Source organism: Pezoporus flaviventris, unplaced genomic scaffold (assembly GCF_033815535.1).
Source record: "Pezoporus flaviventris isolate CSIRO_AGI_PZ_B2104156 unplaced genomic scaffold, CSIRO_AGI_Pfla_v1 ptg000066l, whole genome shotgun sequence".
Taxonomy (NCBI): Eukaryota; Metazoa; Chordata; class Aves; order Psittaciformes; family Psittacidae; genus Pezoporus; species Pezoporus flaviventris.
In genome coordinates this window covers 8,618,649-8,643,831 of record NW_026892614.1, presented here as the reverse complement: position 1 = coordinate 8,643,831, position 25,183 = coordinate 8,618,649, and the positions used below count along the sequence as shown (strand labels likewise).

The 25,183-nt window shown below is 38.4% G+C and overlaps 1 protein-coding gene and 1 long non-coding RNA gene across 11 annotated transcripts in view; one reads left to right on the top strand and one right to left on the bottom strand.

Annotated features, from left to right (window-relative positions):
- Nucleotides 1-25,183, top strand: part of LOC133278420 (uncharacterized) — a 57,793-nt gene that overhangs the window by 22,187 nt on the left and 10,423 nt on the right. Inside the window, exon 2 of the long non-coding RNA XR_009746548.1 lies at nucleotides 1,344-1,504. This is a non-coding gene — a long non-coding RNA (uncharacterized LOC133278420). The remainder of the gene's footprint in view (nucleotides 1-1,343; nucleotides 1,505-25,183) is intronic.
- PLD5 (phospholipase D family member 5) overlaps nucleotides 7,220-25,183 on the bottom strand; it is a 166,071-nt gene continuing 148,107 nt past the window's right edge. For 9 of the 10 annotated variants that reach the window (XM_061471155.1, XM_061471159.1, XM_061471156.1 and 6 more), the window contains 5 exons: nucleotides 21,059-21,256; nucleotides 16,817-16,956; nucleotides 14,666-14,831; nucleotides 10,088-10,202; nucleotides 7,220-8,060 (listed from right to left, as the gene is read on the bottom strand). In XM_061471155.1, the coding sequence (XP_061327139.1) occupies nucleotides 7,825-8,060; nucleotides 10,088-10,202; nucleotides 14,666-14,831; nucleotides 16,817-16,956; nucleotides 21,059-21,256 (855 nt within the window). In that variant the 3' untranslated portion in view covers nucleotides 7,220-7,824. Of the gene's footprint in view, nucleotides 8,061-9,126; nucleotides 9,793-10,087; nucleotides 10,203-14,665; nucleotides 14,832-16,816; nucleotides 16,957-21,058; nucleotides 21,257-25,183 lie in introns of those variants that run through there. The other variant, XM_061471157.1, reaches the window with a different exon arrangement.

The following is a 25,183-nucleotide window of genomic DNA, read 5'->3' as shown; positions in this document are numbered from 1 at the left end:
TATTTGGAATCTGAGATGGGGACATCTGAGTGCTTTTATTCTATTAACTTGCACTTGGAAAATGGGCTTAAAGGTTATTTCAGTTGGCTTGCTTGCTGCCACAGATTTTGCTTTCCTGTCTTTCTCCAGATTTGTTCACTGTGACCTCTGTGTTGACATCTGAAGACATAAATGCTGTGAGAAGTGATTGTTTTATCTTTTTTAATGATTATTTGCCAGTAGGTTCTCTACAAATACAGAACCCCATTTTTCACCTCCCATTTAGGCTGTCTACTTGGACATTAGACTTTGAATGCTGAAACCTTTGTACCATGTATCAAAGATAGTGGTTCACAGCAGTTTAGATGTGGGGACTGTCCACAAACATAAGTGTTTTGGTTTATAAATTCCCACTTCATTACTCCGGGGCACTGCACTGGCCTCTCATTCTTTTTCCAATTCTTTTTTTAATTAACATTGGGAAAAATGAGTGTGTTCTGGTTTTGGTCCTGATTTCTTATGCATTTTAATATTTGTACTAGGTTCTTTGAGTCCTTCACTGAATTTGTCATTCATTTTTTTTCTTTCCACAGGGAAAATTGTTATAATCTAATTTGGAAATCTGTTACTACCTAGTCTGAAGATATAACAATCTAGAGATTTTTATAATCTATTTTGAAGAATCTGGAGCTTGTTAAAAGCAGATGTCATCGCTGTCTTGAGTGTAGTGAGACAGAGGAAAAGGAGGTCTCCTGAGAAACCTGACAGTTTGCCACAAAGAAGTTAGTTAGCACTAAGCTCTGAGTTCTGAGTTCCCACAGGTATGTCAGCTGTGGATGTGTAAGATTTTCATTTTGAAACTTTTATCATCAGCTCTATTTTTAGTAGCAACCTGGGCTATTCCTTGAAAAAAGGAGACCACTAATTCTCCTTTTTTACCTTCCTCTTTCACCCTTCTTAGAAAGTGAAGAAATTGATTCAGTTCCTCAAGACAAGGTGTATTTGACTTCTCACCCTTTCATGCCAAAGTTAGCTGCACATTTCAGTCATTACAAATCTGGTTGTACGGTAGAGTGGCTTACACAAGATTAAAATGAAGCCACCAGAAGAACCTCTACCTCATTTGAAGTTTCCCAGACATCTTCCCCACCACCCACCTTCTTTTTCTTCCAGATTTTGCATGCCTCTTTCCAGGTGGGGAACTATATGAGGACACTGGAATTATGTATTTGACCCCCTTTATTATGCTTTTTCTAATATCACATTAGGTGGGGAATTGCTCAAAGGACAAAAGCATGCTGAGCAGCCAGCAGTTTTCAGAAGCAGCAGATAACTAAAAATATTTTGTTTTCTTTGCTTGGCAGGCAGTGCCAAGTGAAAACCTCAACTGGGTGGCTGAAGAAGCAGGAGACAGTGAGAGGACAAGTGAGAGCAGAACACCTCTGTGATATTTAGAAAGAAACAGCTGTCACTTCTAGAAGCCTCCTGCTTTTCTGTCAAATTTCAAGAAAAACATTGAATACAGGTACAGTGTTATCTGAAGAATTACAAAAAAGGAATAATGTGGAGTAATTGTACACTGGGCAAATCCACTTGAAAACATTTCTTAGCAAGTCAGTCAATAAAATGTTGTTCCACACACTCCAATTTGAAGAGCTGTGCAGTTTGTTAAATGCTGTCTTGCTTAGACAACGCCTGTAATCTTTCGTGTGAAGATTTGTTCCCAATTAAAATCCCCATTAAGTCTCTCAAAGTTACATTTGAAAATAATTGCAGCTCCTAAGTAATTTATGAACTTGATATAATAGCACTTGGGGGGTGGAGGAGAGTGTAGAATTTTTTAGTTGTGTGATTAGTTTGTCAAATTTGATTACCTGATACTTTTGCTTAGTTTTCACCAATTTATTAGGAGTTCAGAATGGTATTTGTCTGGTTTGACCCTATATTCAAGGAACATATGCAAATGCTGTATGTGATGTGGAATTTACAGGTGTGTGCTATGTTGTAAATCCTTGCTTATATAACACTAGAAAGTGCTAACATACAAGGAAGAGCCCCATTTCAAAATACTGCTTTACTTCTCAGTATCTACTACATAGAAATTGATGGGCTTTTATTCATGCTGATTTCTTTCTCTTAAGTTTGTAGCTGTCAAAGGTTCCTTCCTCATTCTGAAAACAACCATAGGAGTTCACTTGTATAAAGAAAAGCAAGGTGAATGCATAAGAAATACAGGATTTCCCAGGCAGAGAAGCAAAATGTGAATGTAGCCCAGAGCTTTTAGGCCAGCACCCAGTCTATTAACTCAGTCTGATTCAAATTGGTTTGCCTCTGCAGCTATTTTTGCCCCTTCCTCTCTACCCTTACTACATTTTATACTGTTACAGGAGGGATGGATATTACAATGATGTGAGATGCAGTTCCCAACAGGTGTTCACGCAACACTGTTGTGATACATGTAATTTGTATCATTCATGTTTGTCACCCTGCAACATAAAAGAGCACATAACCGTCCTCTGGAATGCTACAGTTGTCAGCCATTTTATTATATTCTGTTCTGTAGCCTGAATCAGCCATCAATCTTATTTCTCTTCTTAAAGGGAAAATTGCCATGTTTACTTCAGTGGATTAAAAAGATTTATTACGGTCTTCCTGTAAAACTGCAGCATAGTGAACAAAAGAGCTGCCTCTATTGATTATAGCAGAGTAATTCGCAATAATGTGATTTTTTTTTTTTTGTCCTGTGTGTATTTTGAACTTTATGGAAAGCCTAACCTTAGTGTGTTAACGCAGTTGTAGCATATGAATATGGAATAGAAATGTGTTTTCATAAAAACCCTATTCAAGTTACTGTGTTGAACCTGCTCAGTGCAGCTGGATTCTTCAGTCAGATTCTCTGTAAATTCCTGATCTCAAGATTATTCAAACATACAATTCTCACAGACTTTTTCTTTGAAGCCCATGCAGGGCTAGTCAAAACAGGAGGTACAATAGAAAGCTCCACTGTATTATAAGACTGGAATTCATCTGCTGACTTCAGCATCCACAGAGTGTAAAGTATGAGTTCTTCTTTTCCTGTCTAAACTATTTTGAATGAGGTTTCTTTTACATGCTAGTTTGGCAAGCTTCTAAGGCATTTGTGCAAAGTGATGATGCAACAGCAACCTGATTTAACACTGAGAAATTCATAAATAACATCCAGCAGTAATTAAAGTGAAAAACTACAGCTAAGAAAAACAACTGCCCTACAGTATCAGTTGAGCTACTATACTTCTGCAGTATTACCAGTGGAATATGTTTACTGGTGTCTTCAACTCAGGAGGTATTATTGTGAATGTAAGTACACCAAGGATTCATTCTGGTTTTTTTTTTACATAGACTGAATTGGATTAACAGTGATTAAAAAAACATTAATATATATGTAGAGAAGGCATAAGAGTAGGCTTAAAACACAATGCCAGAAATTACTATCTGGAAACATACTATACATGTAGTTAGTATTTTTGTATTAAAATGAAGAGTTAATTTTGAAGTCCAAAATGGTTTTAAGATAACTTAGCACACTCTATAAGGCCATTCTCATGAGTCAAGCACATGATATTCAGGATGGGAATATTTATAAAGGATTTCAGTTTGAAGAACTGGAGTAGCCAGCTGATGTCTTTAGCATCTTGGTGAGAAAGTCTGCTCCATTTTCAGTAAGTACACACTAAAGTCACAAAAAAAATACCCTAGAAATTCTTTGACTGAGTTTCTTTTTAGGGTTAAATGGCAGGTACGCACGCACAGCTTAGTCCAGTTTTTATGTATGCAAATCTCAATGAAGAAGTAGAATTTAGGTAGCTAGTAGTATAGTGAATAACGGGTATGTCTTAAGAATAGCTTTCTGAGGCATTTTGACTTGTTTCTAACACCCACAGAGCCTGGATTTACTTGAAGAACACTTGGCCCTGTATTGTGCAAAACTTAATTTTTCAGATCTGTTCCTTGTAGGGTACAGCTATGGCTGTTGTGCCATGGCACATAATCCATGCTCTTCTGGCCTTGGAATAGAAGATGAGAATAGTTGTGGATACTAATTCATGATTCAGCTAGAAAAAAATGGTAAGCCAGCTCAAAGCAACTTGAGACGTAACATGCAAGAATGGTAAAGTAACCACTGCATGATTTTTGGACTTCATCCTGTGCCTGCCTACAGCAATTCTGTGGTTATGCTTTTAGTATCAGCCAGGTGTTGGGGAAATTCAGATTTTACCTATTTTTTACACCGTGGCAGGACAGAATAATTCTGTGTTGTGGATTAGTTGATAGCAGAGACAGGAGTATTTGTGAAATTCTGTTGTAGAACTGGGCTTGGATAAAAATGCTCAAATTTAGATGTGCTTGTGGTTTGGACCAACATCTCGCATTCAGTTTTTGTCTTTTTGTGACTCTAGTTTTCATTACTAACCTGTAGACTACACAATATGTAGTCTCAGGAAGGTTGCTGTATGCTGCAGTACTAGATACATTTTTAGCAGAACTTCATGTGAGAGGCAGTTAAACAAAAGCTTGTATGAATAAGGCACTAGTAAATGTTTGCAGCAAACAACAATTACAGTCTGTATTCTTTAAGAATAAAGCCATTCTGTTTAGGAAATTGCCTTTAATACAACAGAGTTACCAATGCCAGTTACAAGGGGATTAGAGAAAGTGCATCTTTTGGATTATGCCTGTGAGGTCTGTGAGAAACCACTGAATGCAGATCCTTAAATTTGGAAATAGCCCATGCAACGGTGTTACACAGGAGAGCTAAAGCAAGAGGAAGCAAGCAGGTCTCGATTCTGATCCCTGCTAAACCCATGTGCAAGCTCTATAATGGATTTGCTCCAGATTTATTTACAGTGGTAAAAAGATCTGAAGCCAAAATCAAGGCTGCTACAGCAAATCTAGTCAAACAGTAACAGTGCTAACCCAAACCAAATAATTGAGTATAATCCCCTTAAACAACTTCAAAAAATAATCTGGTATTTTTAATTTCCTACTTGCTGAAGTCCAAGGATGCACTTTTTCTTTTGGCTAAGGTAACAGACCAGAGCCTTCTGTACTACTTTGGAGCTGCTGCCATTCTAAACAGTTAGTAAAATATCTGAAACTTGAGTCTGCCAGTCTGTATGTAGGATGGCTGACTGCTATTATACATCAAAAGTTGTTTAAAAAAAACCCAAAACTTTTCTGTTCATAAAACCTCAACAAAATGCACTTTTAAAATGTACATTTACATATCATTGCTTTTGGGGGCATCATTGAAGCACCAGTATTTGTTTATCAGGCCAGTAAGAATACATTTGTAAACGAATGCATCTCGCCAACATTCATGATTGTATTTCCCTAGTATCTGTCCAGTAAAACTACTACATCTGGCCCATTCATTGGATATAGTAAGTAGAAGGTCAGTGGTAACTCCAGTCTGATTTCATCACTAAATCCTATTTTGTAAACAGATGGCTTAGCTTCATCATCTGACAGAGTTCCCTTCCACTCGGATCTTCCGTTATTACCTCCGCATTACAAGATGTCTTAAAATACTTAACACACTTCTACTATCCATAATGCAAGAGGGAAAAAAATACATTGATTCATTCCTGTATGTTACTGCCATCAGGTGCTACAATTAACAATGCTGGACAGTGGGTTTTTTTTGTTTGGTTGGGGTGTTTTTGTATCTTATCTAAGGACTAAGTATTAAGTTTATATCAAGCGTTAAGATCACCCATGTCTGGGGGTGTCAGAAGCTTTACAAATAACTGGCTTCTAAATATGTGGTGGATTTTTGTTTGTTTGATTTGGTATTCTTTAGCTTTGACTCAAGACTAAATTCAATGGTGGTATAACTCGTTTGAAATTTTCACTAGAATTCAACATGGATTAATACTTGTTTCTTAAACAAAACAAAAAAACCCCACCAAGTAAATTAAGTGCTGGGGATCACTCTCCCATACCTGCTGTACATATTCTAAATTATATACAGAAAGAAGAAAATACACAAATCACTCTTCACAAAGATCCTTCCTTCACTTATTTCTTACATGAATGTCAAGAGTGTATGCTTTTCTGTTGGGCGGGGGGGGGGTAATAAACAGCATGTGTGTGTCTGAGTATTAGAGAATGTTATTGAGCAGTAGGGCTATGCAGAATCTGTTCCGTAGAAGTTGACAACTTTTAGCTTTTATGTAACTGTTTTCAGTAAGATGACGTAAATCTTGGCAATTGCAAAAGAAACAATTATTCTTTGTCAAAAGTGTGCCTTTTGTGATCATAACTGGTTTTGTGGTGTGTCTAAGCTGGCAATTTGAAGTTGTGCATATGTTACCTCATTAGAATTTCCTAAGCTGTGCTTCCTTTAAAATAAATGTCAACTTTCTTTGACCTTGTAAATGAAACCAGTGTTTTGAAAGTCACAGTTTTTAACTTGTTCTTAAGATTAAAGTAGTACCTTGGGGTATGGTTGGTTTTCCTTCTCCTGCTTTTGAAGTGTGCCTTCATGCATACAGCCAGGTGCAAAAAGTGTGCATTTTACAAAAAGTTCTGTGAAAGTTTTAAAACCCACAGAACACGGTTTGCTTTCATGGCTGTATTTGTTCCACAGAAGCAGAGGGATAGTAATGAAACATCTTTATCATGAAACGAAGCTATTACAGCTCTGACTAGAGAAAAATCATTGTCAAACATCTATATGCAACTTTTTGTTTAAGAGCAAATTATTTCTGTTTGTGCTGATGGATGACAGTGTGTGTGAAGTGCCATTTCATGATTTATTTTTTTTAAGCAAAAGTTAGGTGTAAAATAAAATAAAATGACTGTGAACATTTAACAACAATTGCATGATTTTGCATAACCCTTGACCTTCCTAAAAAGCAGTATTTGATTTTTTTATATATGCATAATCTATAAAATATGATAACGTGATAATGAGTCATCACGCAACTGCTGACTCTCACGTGATAAATATTAAACTTGGGGAAGACATTTCCTTGAGATTACAAAAAAAAAAAACACCACAAAAAAATTCAGTCCTAGGTCTTTGCTATTAATCCAGAGATTTTGTTAGATGAAACATACACCATTTGCAATCACTATTATGTTGAAAGGAATCCATATTACTTTGATTAAAAAAAATCCATTTATCTGAAAGGGTTTTGGGATTATGATGAATTTGGTGAGACCAACCCCAATACCTTCTCAAACATTTAGGAGCTAGTTAGATAGATAAATGAATTACCAGTCATGTAACTCTCATGTGTTTTAAGGCTAGTTTGAAGACATGGAGGAGTGATACTCAAACTAAATGCTCAAATAAGGAAGCATTCAAGTGACTGGCTATTTATTTAAAAGGAATGATTTGTATGGTGAAAGTTTGCTTATTCTGTTATGTTTTCTAACACAGTAAACCTGCCATCTACTTGAACATTAATAATAACTGATGTTAGAATTCTGCCTTTCATAGCATGAATCCTGGTTTTGCCTCACAGTTTGTTCTAGCCGGGTTTGCAATAAGGGAAAATCCTAAAACTGAAACAGAAAAATTGACACATGCTGTTAAATTTAAACACAGAACATTAAAATTAACGTGGAAGCAGAAATGACATTCAGTGTCAGAAGTTACAAACTTGAAAATCTTAAATAATTCAATATAGAGAATATAGTTTAGACAGTTTTTATATAAGTGTGCTTTTTCCTAAAAACACCCCCCCCACCAAACTTTTTTTTTTGCTTTTTATGTCTTTTGTCTGTAAATATGAAAGAAAGAGGGCTACAGCCCAGCGTCATTTCTTCATCGCCATACTAAACAGTAAAATAGTCTTTCTAATTCACATTGCTCATGGCAGTCTTATTTGATGTCACTTTATTAAGTTTGTGATTAAAGCAGTTTGGGATTTTTGTTGGTTGTAAACTTTTGGCATAATGTGAATACCAGTCCCTTTCAAAAACAGCCTTGAGTTGTTTAATGATGCTCGTGCTGTTTCCCGCGTCTGCTTGGTTGATAACAAGGCCAGCTCCAGCATTCTGTGTAAAAGCATTGCCTACCCAATCAAAATTACCTACGAGTAAAGGCAGGAAATTACAATGAGTTTCTGACACTAAAGAGAAAACAACAAAAAAAAGCGATCTCCCCAAAGCCAATCCAGCATGATACAGTATAATTTGTCCCAGTGCCTACCTGGGCACAGGCAGAAGTAAGTTTTCTGTACTAGCAGGAAAGAAAAAACTCCATTACATACCAGTGTGCAGTGCAGAGTTTCTGGAAGTTTAACAGCTCTAATCCTTCATAAGAAGTGAAACCAGGTTCTTTTATTTATTCAGAACTAAATTGCTCTCCTGTTTGCATATAGTGTAATATTACGCCATCTACTTTCCTTATCAGCCTTTTCAGTGCCAAGAATGATTTTTCTTTTTTCCTGTATAAATAATTTAAAGTAGATGGCAGTGCTGACCCAAACCAATAGATCTATCTTACGCAAGTTACCCATTGATAGATACTGCTTCAGGAAAGAAAAGCAGGTTTTACTGCTTTATGCCAGTTATTATCGCCTTTGTTGAAATCTAAGGTAACAAACGAACTTTCCAAATCCTGGTGATCACAAGGCAAAGAGGTTAATTGGATTAATGGAGAACAGGTAAACCAAGTGTTTCAGTTATTTCTTTTTATTTCACTAGAACTAGAACTATTTAAGTTGTACATTTACAACATATGCAGTATTTTGGAGAAAAAAAAATGCTGTTAGTAGAGGTCAGCTTTTAAAATAACATCTGAACATACATAAACAGTAAGGTATCTGAGAAATTTATTCCTTTTATTTCAGTATCATTTCAGCTACTTCAGCAGAAAAGAGTTCTAAGTCTCATCATATGGGACATTTCTTCCTACGCTTTCAAGTAAAAGGTGTATCAGGTCCTTAACATACATTTGCATTGTACACTGCTTTCAGTATGTATTTCTTTCATTTATGTATATGTAAGTATGTAAGGACAATGGGAAAGAAAAAAACCAGCTCAGCTAAGAATCCATGCTGTGTAGACAGGTTCTAAGTTACTAAAATTTGATCTGGCTATTGTAAGGAATTTAAAATAGAGTAAAAAAAAATATACACACAATGACTCAAAACATTTGGGAGACAAGAGAAATAAGCTGCACTACTGGAAGTGAAAAATAAGATTTGGACAGGTTGAGAGCAGGGTAGGTGGGTGGGTGTGCTTAGAGCCCAGCAAGGTGAGCTTTTCAGAGAAGCTCTTGGTTGTATCTCTGCATGACTTGGGATTCTGCATCCCTGTGTGTGCATTGGCAGAATGCTTCTGGGTTGAAGCCTTTGCCCTCACTCATTGCCTCTGCAATTGCTGGCTTTAAGCCCTTTGCAGTAAGAGTGAGTAATTAAGCTAGTAAAGTATCAAGCTGCAGCCTATTAGAATGCATTTTTTCTGTCTTAGCTTTATAAAATCTCATGAGTTACCTTTCAGTTCAGTTGCAGTTTTCTGATCCTGCAGCTCACGCACAGCTCAAGCAGTCATATTTTTTTAAGAGGAAGTAAGTTATCAGCCTGTTTTCAGTAAGCATTTGATGGATAATGAACTTTTGCTAGAGACCTTACTTAAATAAAATACACCTTTAACCTCAATTACTATTTAGATCTGTACCTGCTGTTAGGAGGGTATCTGAAATGCCATTGCAGTAAATGGAACAATACTTCAGAAGGTGAGGATGAAAGGCATCTGTACAACAGTATTTACACCTTTAGTAATAACATGGGAAGTGGAGATCTGTGCATCTTCTTTGGACTGTAGAAACAGGATATGTTAATATGCCAATTTATGCCTACTTCATAAAGTGTGCTGTATTTGTATTCTCAGGCTCTTTTTAAACACTGAAAGCAGACTGTTGCTTTTGAGAAACTGATTCCTGGGGGAAGGGGGAGAAGTTTTTAAATGAGAAGAAGCTGAAAGCTTAGTTTCTATCCAGGTTAGGAAAGAAATTAACTATTAGGCATGTCATCTGTAGATTCCTCATTTACAAATGGGTGATACTTCAGGCTTTTGGCTACAGACTAGAATTTCTTGAGATGTGGTTACTTACCAATATATGCAGCTCCATCAGTCACCATATATTTGTTACGATTTAATTTGGGAAGGGAAGTGTTCTTCTGTTCTTTAAGAAAGCACGCATTCTCTTCCTCAAGGTCAAAGAATTTCTGCCACAAAATAGAGTGGACTGCAGGTTAATAAGAACCGTTCTATAATAGACATTAAAAAATACGGTCTGTTCTCTACTCTTTATTGAAAATGAGTTAGTGCTACAGAACAGCTTGAGTTTTTATAGCCAAGCATTAATTTTAATAAAACACTACACATTGTATTGCTGAGTAAGTTCTTATAGTTTATAATATTTGTTATGCCTTGGTATTCTGAGCTATACAAAGTGCATGGCTCTTGCATGCTAAAAGTAAAACTGTGCCAGGTAGTAAAGGCTGTGGATTGAACCAGAAAATCCCCATCTTCGTGTTCTGCATGGTAAGAGCCAGGAACTTTTCTTTAGCTCATTTCCTCAGTCACTGAGGGAGATTGGAGTTTGAAGTCTGTTTCATGACCCAGATTGGCAGGCACACCAACAACTGAATTAATATCTTTATATTCACATTGCAGTTTTCAATGGGAAACCTGCTGATTTCAGAAACTTGGAAACTTCTCAGGATTAAATGTGATATGGAAAGATCAAATTTTCCAGACGATAGGAGGAAAATACATCTGGTTTACCTTAAAGGGTGAAGTCCCAATAAGATTTTTTAATTTTTTAGGGTGTTTTTGTTTGTTTGATTATTTTGGAGCTATAGGTACCTCCTGTCTACATCAGCAGCAGACAAAAATGAGATTTTTCCAGTACAAATGTAAGTATTGTTTGTTTCATCAAGGAAAGCAATACATAGACAGAGATTCTAAAACCATAAGCAGAGAGTAACATGTTGAAGGAAAATTAAATATTTAACGCATTACTGGGAAACTTTGATTGAGGTGATGGTGTAGATGCTCAGAAAAAACCTAATTCACAGCATGTCACTGGTACAAGCAACGGGCTACACACTGCACCCACTTAAGAAATCAAAAAATAGTATTAGAAAAACACCACCCCAAAACTCCATGATCATTCTTGGGGGTCTGTTTTCTTTAATGCAAAGTTCATCTGTTGAACCCATGCTCTTTTCGATACAAACCTGGAACAAATCTTTTTAGGTTATGGAGATGTCTTTCAGAATAATATTGCTACTTTGAAAGCCCAACTGTAAAATACTAAATTCATTATCGAAATGTAGTGATGTGTGTGGTTGACTACATCATCAGCTTGATTAAAACTAAAAGAGCTTGTGTTTTTTTCAAGTGCCCTGATACTGGATGGTAATATGGTACAGACTTACGATGAGTAACTATGAAAAAGTTGTTTCCATAAACAGTCTCTTGATCTGGTATGTCACTGCATGCTTACTTACCTGTACATGGCCTTGTTATCTTGCACAGCTTAATGCTTGTCATGAGTTCAAATACTAGCAGAATTCCAAATACAGTTTTTTTTAATTCAAAACCAAGCCAAACAACCTGAACTGTTTGAGTGATTGCCTCATAAAGGTCACTAGAAAAGATTATTCTATGTAAAACTGTATTATCTGTCCTGTGAGATTTATCATAGAACCATAGAATGGTTTGGGTTGGAAGGGACCTTAAAGATCATCCAGTTCCAACCTCCCCTGTCATGGGCAGGGACACTTCCCACTAGAGCAGGTTGCTCAAAGCTTCATCCAGCCTGGCCTTGGGACACTGCCATGGATGGGGCAGCCCCAGGCTCCCTTGGCAATTTGTTCCAGTGACTCACAAATCTCACAGTAAAGAAATCATATCTTTAATTAAAGCTTTTTACTGCATTTAAAGCAGTTACTGCATTCCACTTTTTAAGAAATTAGAACAAACCATCTTAACAGCTGTAAAGGAAGGTTTAGTAGATACTAGGGATTAGTTCCTGGACAACATCAAGACTGTGTGCCTGAGAAACTGCACTGCAAGCATGTGCCCAGCACAGAAAGTAGGGGCACTTGGCAAGCCAGAGATCTGAAAGGTTGTGAATTTCTGGATAAAGCCAGAAGAAAATGGGTATGTATGTTTTTCCTGGTGCACCAAAATGGGAACGGAGACAGGTGTGCACAGTGTCTGTGAACACACATGCACAGTCGATGGGCGCTTAGGGTGTCCCGTAGATGGACAGCTAGGGCAACAGTCAAGGACAGGACTCACACAGGGATGAGTAACATACTAATACTGCAAAGAATAGTGTAAATGTGCAAATGGGTGAAGTATTCAATGCTAGAAACCAAAACATAACAACTTGTCATCTTCCCAGTGTTAGGAGAATTCACAAAAATTTACATACCTTCATGTGAAAATAGTCAAGCACAATAATCGTGTAAGCTTAGAGTTGTCAAATTTAAATAGATTCAGCAGATGTGCTGAATGGAAAAATCATACGTTAGTGTTCTGTTTGTATTACAACTTTGTAAGAGAAAATTTCAGATTCAGGAGGAAGGGGATTGAAAATGTAACGTGCTCTCCAGCAACAGCAGAGAAGCTATTTAGTGCTTGACAGTACAGATACCAGTAGGGAAACCTATCTGCCCTCACAAAGACGATACGCACATGTACCTTAGATGAGCAAGTAAACCAGCACTGGCATCAAGTAGCACAGCCTAACATTGTCCAACATGCGCCTTCAGCAGAAGTACTGTGTTAACAGTACACCACCTTCTGCTAACGTTTTATTAATTTTTTCTGTTCTTACTTTAGGAGTTTAGAGCTTTAAAATTAAATTAGTGCTTAGGAGAAGAGGTTTCATAGCTAATTCATAACACTTTATTTGAATTTGTAACTTGCAGTTCTCTTAATATTTCAGTGTTCTTGTGTATAAACACATACAACACATCTGCATGACAGCATTTTCTGTACAGAGTTTAGTTTCACTTTATGTATGCTCATGCCCAAAGGAGAACCAAAAAGGAAAAGAAAAATTTTCCAATAATTCAAAAGATTTAAATTTAGTTTTCACCTTGTTCTCCTATTCCTCCACATCCCACTTTTGTTTCACTTTGACCATAGACAGAACAGATGTCAAGATACAAAAGCAATGGAGTTTTTAAGAAATAGTACTCATCTTTCTTGCATCTTTTTGTGAAGTAAAGGAGTGTTATGACAGAGCCTGTTCACAATTTCAGCCAAAATCAAGCAGATACCAGTAAGCTCCCAAGTGTCAGGCTATTACTCATACCAAGGCTTGTTTAAGGCAGTGACTTACCCAGTGTGTGGAACACATGATGCGGAGCACAGAGATCACTGAGGTGCACTGTATCTTTACAACTATTTAAATCTGGGGCAGTCTTATTTTTTACTGGAAATGGTATTTGTATTTTCTACCTGCAGATATTCTAGCTAGAATATCTACCTAGAAGAGATGTCTAGATTGTGGGGTTTTTTTTCTTTTAGCATTTAGTTCTTGATGAGATAAATTCTGTACTAAAGATTCTACCTGCTGCAAATAGATGGAAACGGGTATGATTACGTAGAGCATTAGGTGCACTTAAATAAAAAATAATTTTAAATACATAAACAGAATTCTGATGATAAACACAGAACAAGCTAGAAAATACTCAAAATTGAAGTGGCTTAAGTAGTGTCAGCCATGTATTGGCTTTTTGACTTAAAACCACACTTTATGCTGTTTCTTAGCTAGGGAGCTTGTAATACAGTGTACATTACAACAAAAATCCCTATTTCTAGATATGCATAAATATCACTTTGTGTGTCTAACACTAATACTACTTTGTTTTAATAAGTGTAGATTTTAAAAAGTCAAAATGATTTAGTGGATTGTCAATTTAAGAAGTCATATAATTCAGCAGATTAAGACAGTTATTAAAAAACCCCCATCCAAACAAAAACCAACAACAGAAAACCAAACCACCCCCCCCCCAAAAAAAAAGGAATTCATCCATGATGAATTGATCCAAGATTTTTGATTGCCAGTGTGCCTCAATTCCATTAAACTGAACTGTATCAAGTTTAAATTGGTACTTACCAGACACTCTCTTCTCTAATACAAATGTAACAGATATGGTATTTCTCACTTCCCTGTATTGCATGTCTAAAGTGGTCACATAATGGTGGTTCTAGTCTTCACAATTCTGATCTGTAGCCTGAATTTAATGTAAAATCTTCATTATTTTTTCTTGTACTTTGTACTTGACTAAAGGAATAGTAGATGCTTACACAGCTGAACAGTAAGATTGCATGAATCCCAACTAAAACTCATTTTTGTGCAGTCACATACATCAGCCAGTATAAACAAGAGATGACCACAGTTCACTCTATTAGCTTTGCAGTGAAAGACCAGATGTAGTGTTTTACCACACAGACTGCCTTTTGGCATGATTCTGTTGTTTTGTTTTAATTTCTGTAGTTGTCACTACTAGGAAAAAAATCAGTTCATTACGTTACATTTCCTGTGTTATTTAATCTCATTTAAATGCTTTGATACTAACAGAAAACACCTCCCAGTTGTGACGTTTTCTTGGTTTTTGGAGGGGAGGGAAATGTATTACAAAGCAATATGGATTATACTTACAACTTTCAAACTACAGCTTGGAACTTCAGTGCAAATAGCTTTCAGAGATGAAACAAAGTTAAAAGTAAGGGGATCTGTGTCTCTTGAGAAACTTATGAGAAGTCGTACTTTAATACTTCGTAATACTAACGCTTCTCTTATCTTCCCATCTAAATATGGCCAGTACCTGTGAAGAAAGAATACAATATATTCAGAGAACTTAAAAATATCCTGGATTTCTACACTGCCAAGTCTGGACATCATAGAGAAAACAAAACACATGCGAATTTCATTTTCTATCTGTTGGAGGAATACTGCTCTCATTTAAAGGGATTCTCACTAAAGAGATCTGCCATAATCCCTTTTTTGTGTCATTCTGCCCTGCACCAAAATTGTCACTGTGGGGACCGTGAGGTTGAGCACATCTTCCACGTGTGTAGGGGCACGGAGAGCTGCCAAAACACTTGCACAAAATGCAGTACCTTGTCTGCCTGTAGCGGGGAGGGTTACTCCTCTGTCACTGTGAGAGCAGTGGCGCACTTATGGTGCCACAGAATCTCAGGATGAGCTACAGCTAGAGGGTGCTGCTTACCCAGTCCAGGCAGAGGGACAAGAAGGATTTACTGTTGGTTGCACAAGTAAGGAAACAAGAACACTGGCTCCCTCCTTGCGTAACTTTTCTTCCTCTGTACTGAGTCCATACAGGCTAGGGACTGGATGCCTTTTGTAACTTCTTGCTTGGGAAAAGGAGAACTTCTGCTACACAGGGTGCTGGCATCCTTCAGTAGTAGATGAAGATGGATCATTTAAGGAGGATACTACTTTTTTTCCTGATAAGGACTGCAGAAATTCTGCCATGAATGGGATGGTGGCATCCATGGTGCTATTCTCACAATCACGAATTAGCTCTGTGTTCCTGACCATTGGTGGGAGCAGGTCAGGACAGGCAGAATGAGGCAAAAGAAAACACATTTTCTTTATTCCAGCAGCATCAAGGCATTCGGCCTAATGAAATCTGAGCTCTACAATGCCAAAAAATAACTCACAAGTGAGAACTGGGAGCTGACAAGGTAGAGGAGCTGTGGCAGTGGCTCTAACACAAAGCCGTGCTGTAGGGAGAATGTTAAGAATTCACACATTTTCCCTGGATCTCCCTAATCCAATAGATTTCTGAATTCTTCAGGCATGAGAATGGAGAAGGAGTGTAGGAGACAACATCAACTGCAATACTGTAACACTTCTAGTAAGATCATTTCCAACATGAGGGAGAAATGTGAGGGATGCACACTGTGAACCTGAAATTCCTGCAGCTCTGCCCATGGTTCTTTCACTGTGAGAGAGGCTGTGCAAAAAGTTTACTGGGAAAATTATAGGTATTTTTCTGCAAATTTGAACTAAGCATCTTTAATTATGTAAAACTTAACTCTGTTCAGATGAAGTACAGGGATGGAACGGTGAGCTTTGCTAGATGCTCAATTTACTGTGTCACTAAGAGTCAGAGGAAACACTGGATACTTGCCTTCTGAGTTGGACGGTTTATTACACTATGGCCCCAGTTTTGGGCCATGAGTACTTTTTTATGGTCCATTTTAAACAGGGTCTTTATTACTTGGTTTTGGTTGTTTTTAGCAACTCTCAGTTAACCAAAATGTCATATAATTCAAGTGACATCTATGCTGAATTTGGAATTTATATGCCTTTTTCAATGAAATAATGGCATCTCCCATGTTGTATACAAGAACTCTCATTATTTCTCTCTTAACACACGTAAAAACACTCATTCTCTCATTGAATATCTGTATGATACTCATAAAATGCCAGCATCTGTGGTATCAATACAGTGAATATAATAGTGTAAGAGACAGGATTCATGTATAAGCAGGTTCTTGTATTCCTGGGTCCCAGTCACTTGCAGATGGTCAAACTAGACAATTTCTGATCTCCTTCAAAAGGCAGATCCAAAGCTTAGGACCCAGAACTGGAAACGTCTTCTTAGGTCCCAGTTCTGCTCCCATTTAAGTCAATGGCAGAACTCTCACTGATTTCAATAAGAGCAGAACTGGGCCCCAGGAAATTGGCCCATAGTAGTAACTAATCCCCTGTGGGTTCATTTTCTTCAGCAGACCTTATTTGCATTAGGAGAACCCGCTCGTCCTGGACACAGACACTCACCGTTTAGCATTGGTGTCAATGACGATCGGCAAGTAGTCCATCACAGCTATGTATACAAACTGTTTTGCATCATCGATAACACTGTATATAGCTTCAATATCCAGGACTCTGTCCTTTGGGCAGAAGAGTTTAGGTGAATTCTGTGAAAGAAAAAGTTCAAATATGGCATTTAAAATAAGTGATTTATTTTCTCTTCCTCTCATGCTTCTTGATATGGCAAGTAGTATCATTTATTTTAGTAGAGAATATTAACTGATACATTCAACTGTCTCGCTAGAATACTCAAAGGAACAAAGGAGAGGTATTTGATTAACTTCCCCCTGAAAGCCTCACCATTTAGACGTAACTGTGGGTCAAATGTGGAAGACACAAACTTGAAAACATCCACTGTCATCAATCAAACTCTCCTTCAAGTTCTATTTCAGAGAATTTTGTTCCATAGACTCCCAGGACTGGTTACTATTAGAGTAATATCTGTGTGCTTGCCACACAAGCCTGATCCATCACTTGGGACCAGGGATTATGTCTATTATGTCAGTTCTGTTTAAAGTTCCATGCTCAGTCACTGTCCCAGGGAGATGCTGCAGTTTTGCAAGAAACTGATCTTTAAAACCTACCTTCAGGTATAAACTAACACCAGTAAGAGGTAAGCCCAGCTTTCATCTTTTCTGCTTTGTGTCTAGGGCTGTTGAATGTATCAGGAAGTGAAGCTGGCAGGAATTTCCTGTCTGTGGCAGAGAGGCCCAGGACCTTCTGCTCTTGTGCCTGAGCGGGGAAAAGCTTGTGGGCAGCAACACAGTTCTTGGGAGTAGAAGTTGTTAAAGGCACTTTATTGAGCTACAGCAGGTGCCACTTACCCTTTTTCCTTGACAGCTAGACCTGGCAGACCACTGCCTTCCTGCTGCTGTATCACCTCCTCACCTTTGTTACCTGCTTGGGTTGTAGCTGAGATGTAGGTTTACACCAGATGTAGATGTGTTTGCTTTAGGGACAGATCCTGGGGCTCTGATCAGTCTGTCTATCTTTCAATACAATGTCTGTCGTATTGGTTTCCCAATCATTGACTGGTGTTCTTAAGGATTTACTACAATTAAGTTCAAAAAATACTGGAAAATTAACTGTAGCAAGATTTCAAGACCAGTATTCCAGATCCATTCCTGAACACTAATAAAAACAACCAAAACCTCTTGCGTTTTATAGGCCAGTCTGGGAGATGACTGTGTTGCCAAGCAACACTAAGCCATGATTCCAGAGTATAAAACAAAAACAAAAACAGTGACAGTGTGTTGTGCTTCTTGCTTTATACAGCACAAATATTGAATGTGAAATATGTTTTCAAAGAATGAGCTGCAACTCAAGACAAAGCGTACAGTGATTTTGTTAAATATAATTTATGTCTATTATCTGAAACTTTTAGGCTATTGCATGGAGATTTTGTTCTTACACTCTTACTATTTCTTGAATAGAAGTTTAAAGTTACAGAATAGCTGAAGAAAGGAATTCTTAGGCTTTGTCTTTTTCAGATGCATTCAATATAAAGACTGGAAAGTTGTCCTGGGTTCAGCAGTAGCAGTCTCTGCTTCCTCACAGCTTCCCCTCCTCCCTGGCAGAGCATGAGCCTCACAGAGTCCTTGGTCAGGGTAAACATCACTTAGCAACAACCGACAACATCGGCTTCACCAACGCTGTTCTCAAAACTAGAAGTCAAAACACAGCACTGCACCAGTTAACACAAAGGAAAAAAACATGACTGCTACTGCTGAACCCAGGACAAAAGTGAATGACCTTTACAAGATAATTAAAAGAAAAACTGCTGTTAAAGCTCTCACTGTAACAACTTGTGTTTGAGCATTCCACTTGTTACCCGGTGGAACAGCCCCGCCCCCCCCCCCCCCCCCCCCCGTGGTCATTGAGTATTTTAGTACTTTTCTCCATAGCAGTTCTATAGTACTTGCTGTTCTGATCAAATACCCATTTGATACTTCTCTTCACCTGCCAAAGCAGGCTGTTATTCTCACTGGGTAACAGTACCTTGTCTTACCTCTGCTAAGGGGGCAGACCAAAAGGGAGGTAATGTGGGTTTAGGGGAGTGAATGGTGCAGCTCTGGGTAGGCACAGACAGGGCCACGATGGCAGTAAGTGAACTGCCTGGCTTGTGGAGACCTTGTATTTGTCATTAGCTCAGGAACAGACAGCAGTTAACACTTGGTCCACCAAACCAGTCCATTGCAACTCCAGGACTGGCTTTCAGAGCAGCATGCTGGCAAACATTGAGAACTTGCCAGCAGATCAGGAATTTATTGAAGAGCCTGTTATCAAGGAAGGAAGAACCAGCCCAGCTGGCTGTGGCTACAAATTACAAGTAGCTCTTAAGGTTGGACTTCACCAATCGAGCTTCTGAGTACTGTTTTTTCTGAAGTGGTATTTCAAGAAGAGGCTTTTGTTGCCCGCACAAAAGGAAAATACAAATTACATGGAGGAAGTAAAGGGTCTGCAACTGCAGAAGAGCAGTTTTTGTAGAGTCTCTCTCCAACTGTCTTTGTCTAGGATCCCAGATTCCTTAAGTTGGCTGTACCCAGCTTTCCTTACTGTGTGCCCCTCCAGGACTGGCTTTCGGCAGGATTTCTTCATTTCTTACAGATTGCTAAGAAGAGAACAGGCTTTCATTTCACAGCTTCTTAGCTAACTGCCTGAAAGTCAGTCCCTAATTTAAGCTAGTCCTTAAGACTCTCCAGAATCAATGGAAGCATGTGTCTTTTCAGATGGCTATTAATTATGGCTGTCTTCAGCACTTCCACATTTCCCCTCTAAACCAGCTCTGTCTCATAACTGATAGTAGGAGTGCAAAAAATCCTGGACAGCTTAATGTTGCCTGGCTCCCAGCAGGTGAAGATAAACCCTGCCCTGTATAACCACTCATCTGCACCAACATCTGTGCTATTACTGACTGTACAACTTAACGATGTGCTACATGTCTTGGTTTAGACAGAATTGGCTATAAAATGATGGGGTTTTGCCCCCTGCTTTATATAGAGCAGTGAATAACTTTTGGCAACTTCATTATATTCCTGGGTTTACTCATGTAATTTCCTCCAAAATGAAAGACACTTCACATCTTTCATCATCGCTATCACTCTGTGTACTTTTTCCAGTTTTGCTACATCAATGCTGAGGTGGAGGAGTGCTTCATTTCTTCCCAGTAAAAATACATACAGAGACAGTGCTTCCATGGGGACTGTTGCTTGAATTTTAGAAGATTTAAAATGTAGTTTAAAAATAGAGCTAAAGTAGATAATGTTCTCCAGAAGTATGAATGCTTTCAATGGAACAGGGTGAAGGTAACTAATCTTTATAAATTTCATGGATATCAAGCTTATTCTGTATCATTTTAGATGTCTGATTAGCAGATCATTTACTCCCAAGTCATTCACTTTCTATCTACTAGAGCAAATAACCTAATTTGAAGGGCCCCCCTATCATTTTTTTGCATGCAAGTGGTAAACATTACAGGGAAAGAAGCCAGTGCTCAAATGAAATCCTGCAGCATCTCCAGGTCTGGCAAATTTCTTGTGTGAACAATGCCAAAGAATCAGAATAAAAGAAATAATTATTGTGATTTGCCTGTTCTGCACCACAAGAAAAGTCAAATAACTTCTTCAGAACCTTTCAGTTACAGACTTGCCCACAAAAGTATACCTATTGGAATAGCTTGTCCCAGACAAGAGAATGATTTGTTATTCCAGCATTATGAGACTATCAAACAAATTCTGTTTTATATAGGTGACAGCTCTGGTGGTCTCTGTAGCTGATTTTCTAGTCACTCACATGAATCTCAATTTCAGTAGCTGCTTTTGGTTAAGGACATAGCAGTAATGTGCATCCTCTTCTGCTAGGGCCAATTTAGAGAAACAGTTAAGTACAGGCTCAATATACACCATAAACATTTGTTTTCACAGAAATTACTTCCCAGGGTAATTTTTCCCTAATAGGTACTTACAGAACATAGCATTATGTCGGACTTACTGCAGGGAACTGTGATCATCTCTTTTATCAATGAAAAGACACTCGGTAACACTTTTGTAGATGCTAACGCCTGCCTAACCTGGTCTCAGTACTTTGTTCTTCATAAAGGATATATTAGGAAAATAAGATGATGTTCAATTTCTAGCCCTTCCAAAAATCTGGTGGGTTAAGTAATTTTCTTTCCTCCCCTCCCTCTCTGCAACTCATTTCAGAACTTACCGACACAAAAGCTTCTGATTTTGTCTCGTTCAGCTGCAATGTCAGTTTATTTTGAGTATCATACACTCCATACAGTCTCTTAGACCAGCTTGGTGGTATTTTATTCTTGTATCTCAGTGAGCTGTAGAGGGCAAATATCCTTTGTAAATCCAGGACCAGGCAGCTACAGTTGTATACGATGATGCCAAGTTCCTTCATCTGTGAAATTAAAAGTTCATATCATTAGCGATGTTTTGGCTGACGGATCTGTGAAAGCAGGCAGCAAGAACGTAAAAGTGTCTGAGAGGTATCTTCCAGAAGCATGCCTTGAGCTCAGCAGTAGTTCTGTCAACTACAAGAATATTCCTAATGACACTCTTTAAAGGCAAACATATAAGCTATATCTTCAAAGTCAAGAGCAGGTAAAAACGGTAACAGGGCTTGTATGTTCAGTGCATGTCAAAAGTGCATGTCCTGACAGAATAAATAAAACACAATGGACTGAAGTTATTTCTCTAGTGAAGAAGGAGTATGATCCTCCAGCTTCAAATAAAAGGATGAAAAAACATGTGTTTAATACTATCAGTTGCTAAATTATTGTGCTACTAAATCCAGCATGATCCAGTAAATACTGTACCCAATTAGGACACAAAAAGGTTCTTAACTCCCCCACTGCAATGGAATGGAATTGCTGTCTCACCTAGGGTACTCCAAATTTCTGGGTGTCAGTCTCTTCACATGTGAAAATGGAGATAATAATACTCTTCTCTCATCAAAAGTACTCTGTAACCATTAACATTTCCACATATAAAGTATGAGAAAAAATAGCCCAAGTAAATATAGACATCATAGTACAATTAAATGCTTTAGCCTTCTGTGGACACAAGTCTCAATTCTCAATTTAAGTAAAACCATGTCTCCTGGTCATCATAAATCTTGTGTTGGCAGAGATTTCATTAATTGCACAACCCTAGTACTTCAGTTGTTGACAGAATTTCATTTATAAGCATATTTTCTGGCTTCTGTAATTAAAGTGTAACCACGCACACACTCTCCCTTCCTTTGCTTTCTAGTAGCTCAGGAAGGCACTGCTTTGGGCACAAACGCTAATGACCTCTCGTTATCTGCATTTCACACTAGTTCTGCCATCTCCAAAAACAAAGCGACAAGAAAATCTGCATGCATCTGGCAGAAAACAATATGTAGGATAACTATGTAAAGGTTCCATGCTGGTTTCCTGCAAGCAAGGTCTCTTTGTAGCGTGTCTCAGAAGTCTGACTGGCATGATGAAAAAAATAAGGGGAGTACAAACTCTCCAGCATGTTCATCGTTGACATCAAAAAAATCTCCACTGGTTGTATTCCCTTAGATGTCCGCAGTCACATGGAGTGGTTCCCGGTGGAGCGTATCTTTATGTAAAGTCTGTGCAAACTCAATCCCACTGATGTTATCTCTGAGCTTGTTCCTGTGCAATTCTCCCTGACTGCAAGTGAGAACTGCTCTGCAAGAGTGGGCAGAGCAAAGGACAGAACCGAATCTTCACTCTCTATGGCGGATGAGAGGAAACAACAAATCCCAATACTTCAGCAAGAAACTCAATGGGTTACCCCTTCTTCAAGTCCCCCACCTGGAAATGCCACATACATAAGAATATACAGCTGAGCAATCTCATTCCCAAGTATTTACTGAATAGGGGCAACTACAGGCACATTACCTACTATTCTTACTGTCTAAATCAGAATATTTCTGCGAGCTTCTTTAATTCAGAAAAAAATATGGAATTCCTCCATTAGCCCACACAACCAGAAATTTGTGGATATTTGGAAAATACCACTTGCTGCACCACAGCCTTTCATTTATGGATAAGCCAGTAAATTAATTTTTATGATAAATATGAGTTATGCCAAACTATGCCCAACATCCTAGTCAAACAGTCTATTTGGAATAACATCTTTGGTTTTTCCCCTGTATGCTGGTATCTTTGAGGACACTCTTGTATTCAGTTCCTCTGTCCCTCTACTCTATGCACTGTTTGTCTCCAAACATTCTTAACTATACATTATCACTGTTTTCACTGTGTGCTGCCAATACTGCTCTCTTAATTGCCAGGCATGCCATTGCAAAGGACTTGCTAATAGTATTCTGTTACATCTATCTGCATAATGCGGTTTCATTCTCTTTTCATTGCTGTTAGTTGATTCTGACATAATTATGTGGTTACAGTTTTCCTTTCATTTATCAGTCCCATTATTACTATTCCACTTTATCCTTTCCATTAAAAGCGGAGGTAAAATAGTGTCCTCATAGCACAGCAGAAGCTGCCAGGATTGCATCTGCGTGAGTAGCTCTCCTCGGAGCAGGAATGCTTGCAGTGGGTCCTCTCCCTATGAATTCAAGGATTGCCCTTCTGCCTGAGTGCTTCCTCATGTACAGAGAGGGAGGAAGCTGGGGCACTAATGTGTTTTTTTTAAGAGCAGTTTTTACAGATCACCAGCTAGCCTGACTGTAAAACGAAGCACTAGCCGGGCCTTTCCGACAGACTCTCCCGTGAACAGAAGCACATGGGGACCAGCCTGTTTTGCACAGCGTCTTGGTGCTTCTTTGGGAGCGGGTGTCTGCAGGAGCCAAGGCAGTGCCCTGACCGAGGTTACACTCAAATCACAGACTGGAATGAAGCTATTACAAGAGATGTATTTACAGCACAGTAATGAACCCTGTGTTGTGTCTTGCAGTTGGCTTCTCTGGCAGTGAGCGCTGATCAAAGCTTTCCCTGCTTCTGAAGCCATGATAAGAGCTCTTCCCCAGATGGATTCCCTGGTACACAATACAAACAGGGCTCAAAGAAAACACAGTTATCCTCTTTACCCAACTGCCTGTTTTCATTAAGCTTTTATGAACTTAAGGTCAAATTTGACTGAACCTGAAAAAGAGATTCACATTTTTGGATGAGGGCAGACAGCAACTCCAATGCTTATCATGCAGACCTCATTTTCTTGGGAAACCATCTGGGCACCTCATAACCATCTTGTTTTACATATGTTACATCACCTTGAAATTAGAATAACACAAAGAGTGCACGTGTGTATGCAGTAAAACCCAAGCCATCTCCTCTCTTACAGAACAGCCCCAATAGAGAGATGAAAAATACACTGTTTCAGAAGTGTGTTCCACACTGAGCCTATTTTCACTCCCATTCTCTAAGGTGAGAAGAGACTGCTCTTTTTCCAGTTAATCACAAAGCCTATCATTCTGGATGCACTGTGGAGAGAGAGCAGCAAGGATGTGCAAGTGACAGATTTAGTATGAAGCGGTATGTCATTGAGATAAGGGAAAAGACTTTATCTGTGGTTTGAGAGCTGCTGGGATTGCACACTTTCTTTTTAAATAGTCTCAGAAGAGAAGCAAAAAACCCCATGTTTATACCGAAGGAATCAAAACATGAGTGTTGCCCCCTGGCTTGCAGTGACTGAAACCTGCAGCTAAGCATCATCTGAGGTATCTGTTAAGGCAAAATCTTTCAGGGCAAGAGCTATTAAGGCAAGGGAAGTATTTCTCCATCCTGAGTTTTAAAAGCAACTTGGACACTAATGAAAACCTCAATGAAAAATTAAAGTGAAGAAGATGTCAAGAAATCAAAACCTTAATAAAACTCAGGAAGATAAATCTGAAATGAAAATAGGGAGTCACCAATTTGATTACCTTTAAATGGAACTGAAACGTTTGGATGTTAAAGTCACAAAGCTGGTTGTGAGTGACATTTTCAGGGCATGTGCTGGGGGCTGGGGACAGGAATGCTTTTCTGGATAGAGAATTTAGTGTCCTGTCATGAGCAGGTTTCTTTCCCTCTTTGTTAAGAACCACCATGAGTCCTCAAGGAATACAGAACATGGGAGCTGGTTTTCTTTGTTCTTCCCATGCTATTTACATTCATGCAGAGCAACTCTTAAAGGCTACCAAGTCAGTGTTTGTCTTTCTTGCCAGTATGGGCTCTCTTAAAGCACCAGAGAAGTGAATTACTATACAAGATTCAAGAAATGGTGGCTTATACCCACTGTAAAAATGATGATCTGACTACAGAAATCAGTTAAGTTATAAAAAGTAATAATTACAGCCTAGCTAAAAAAAAATAGTGATTTTTATGACAAG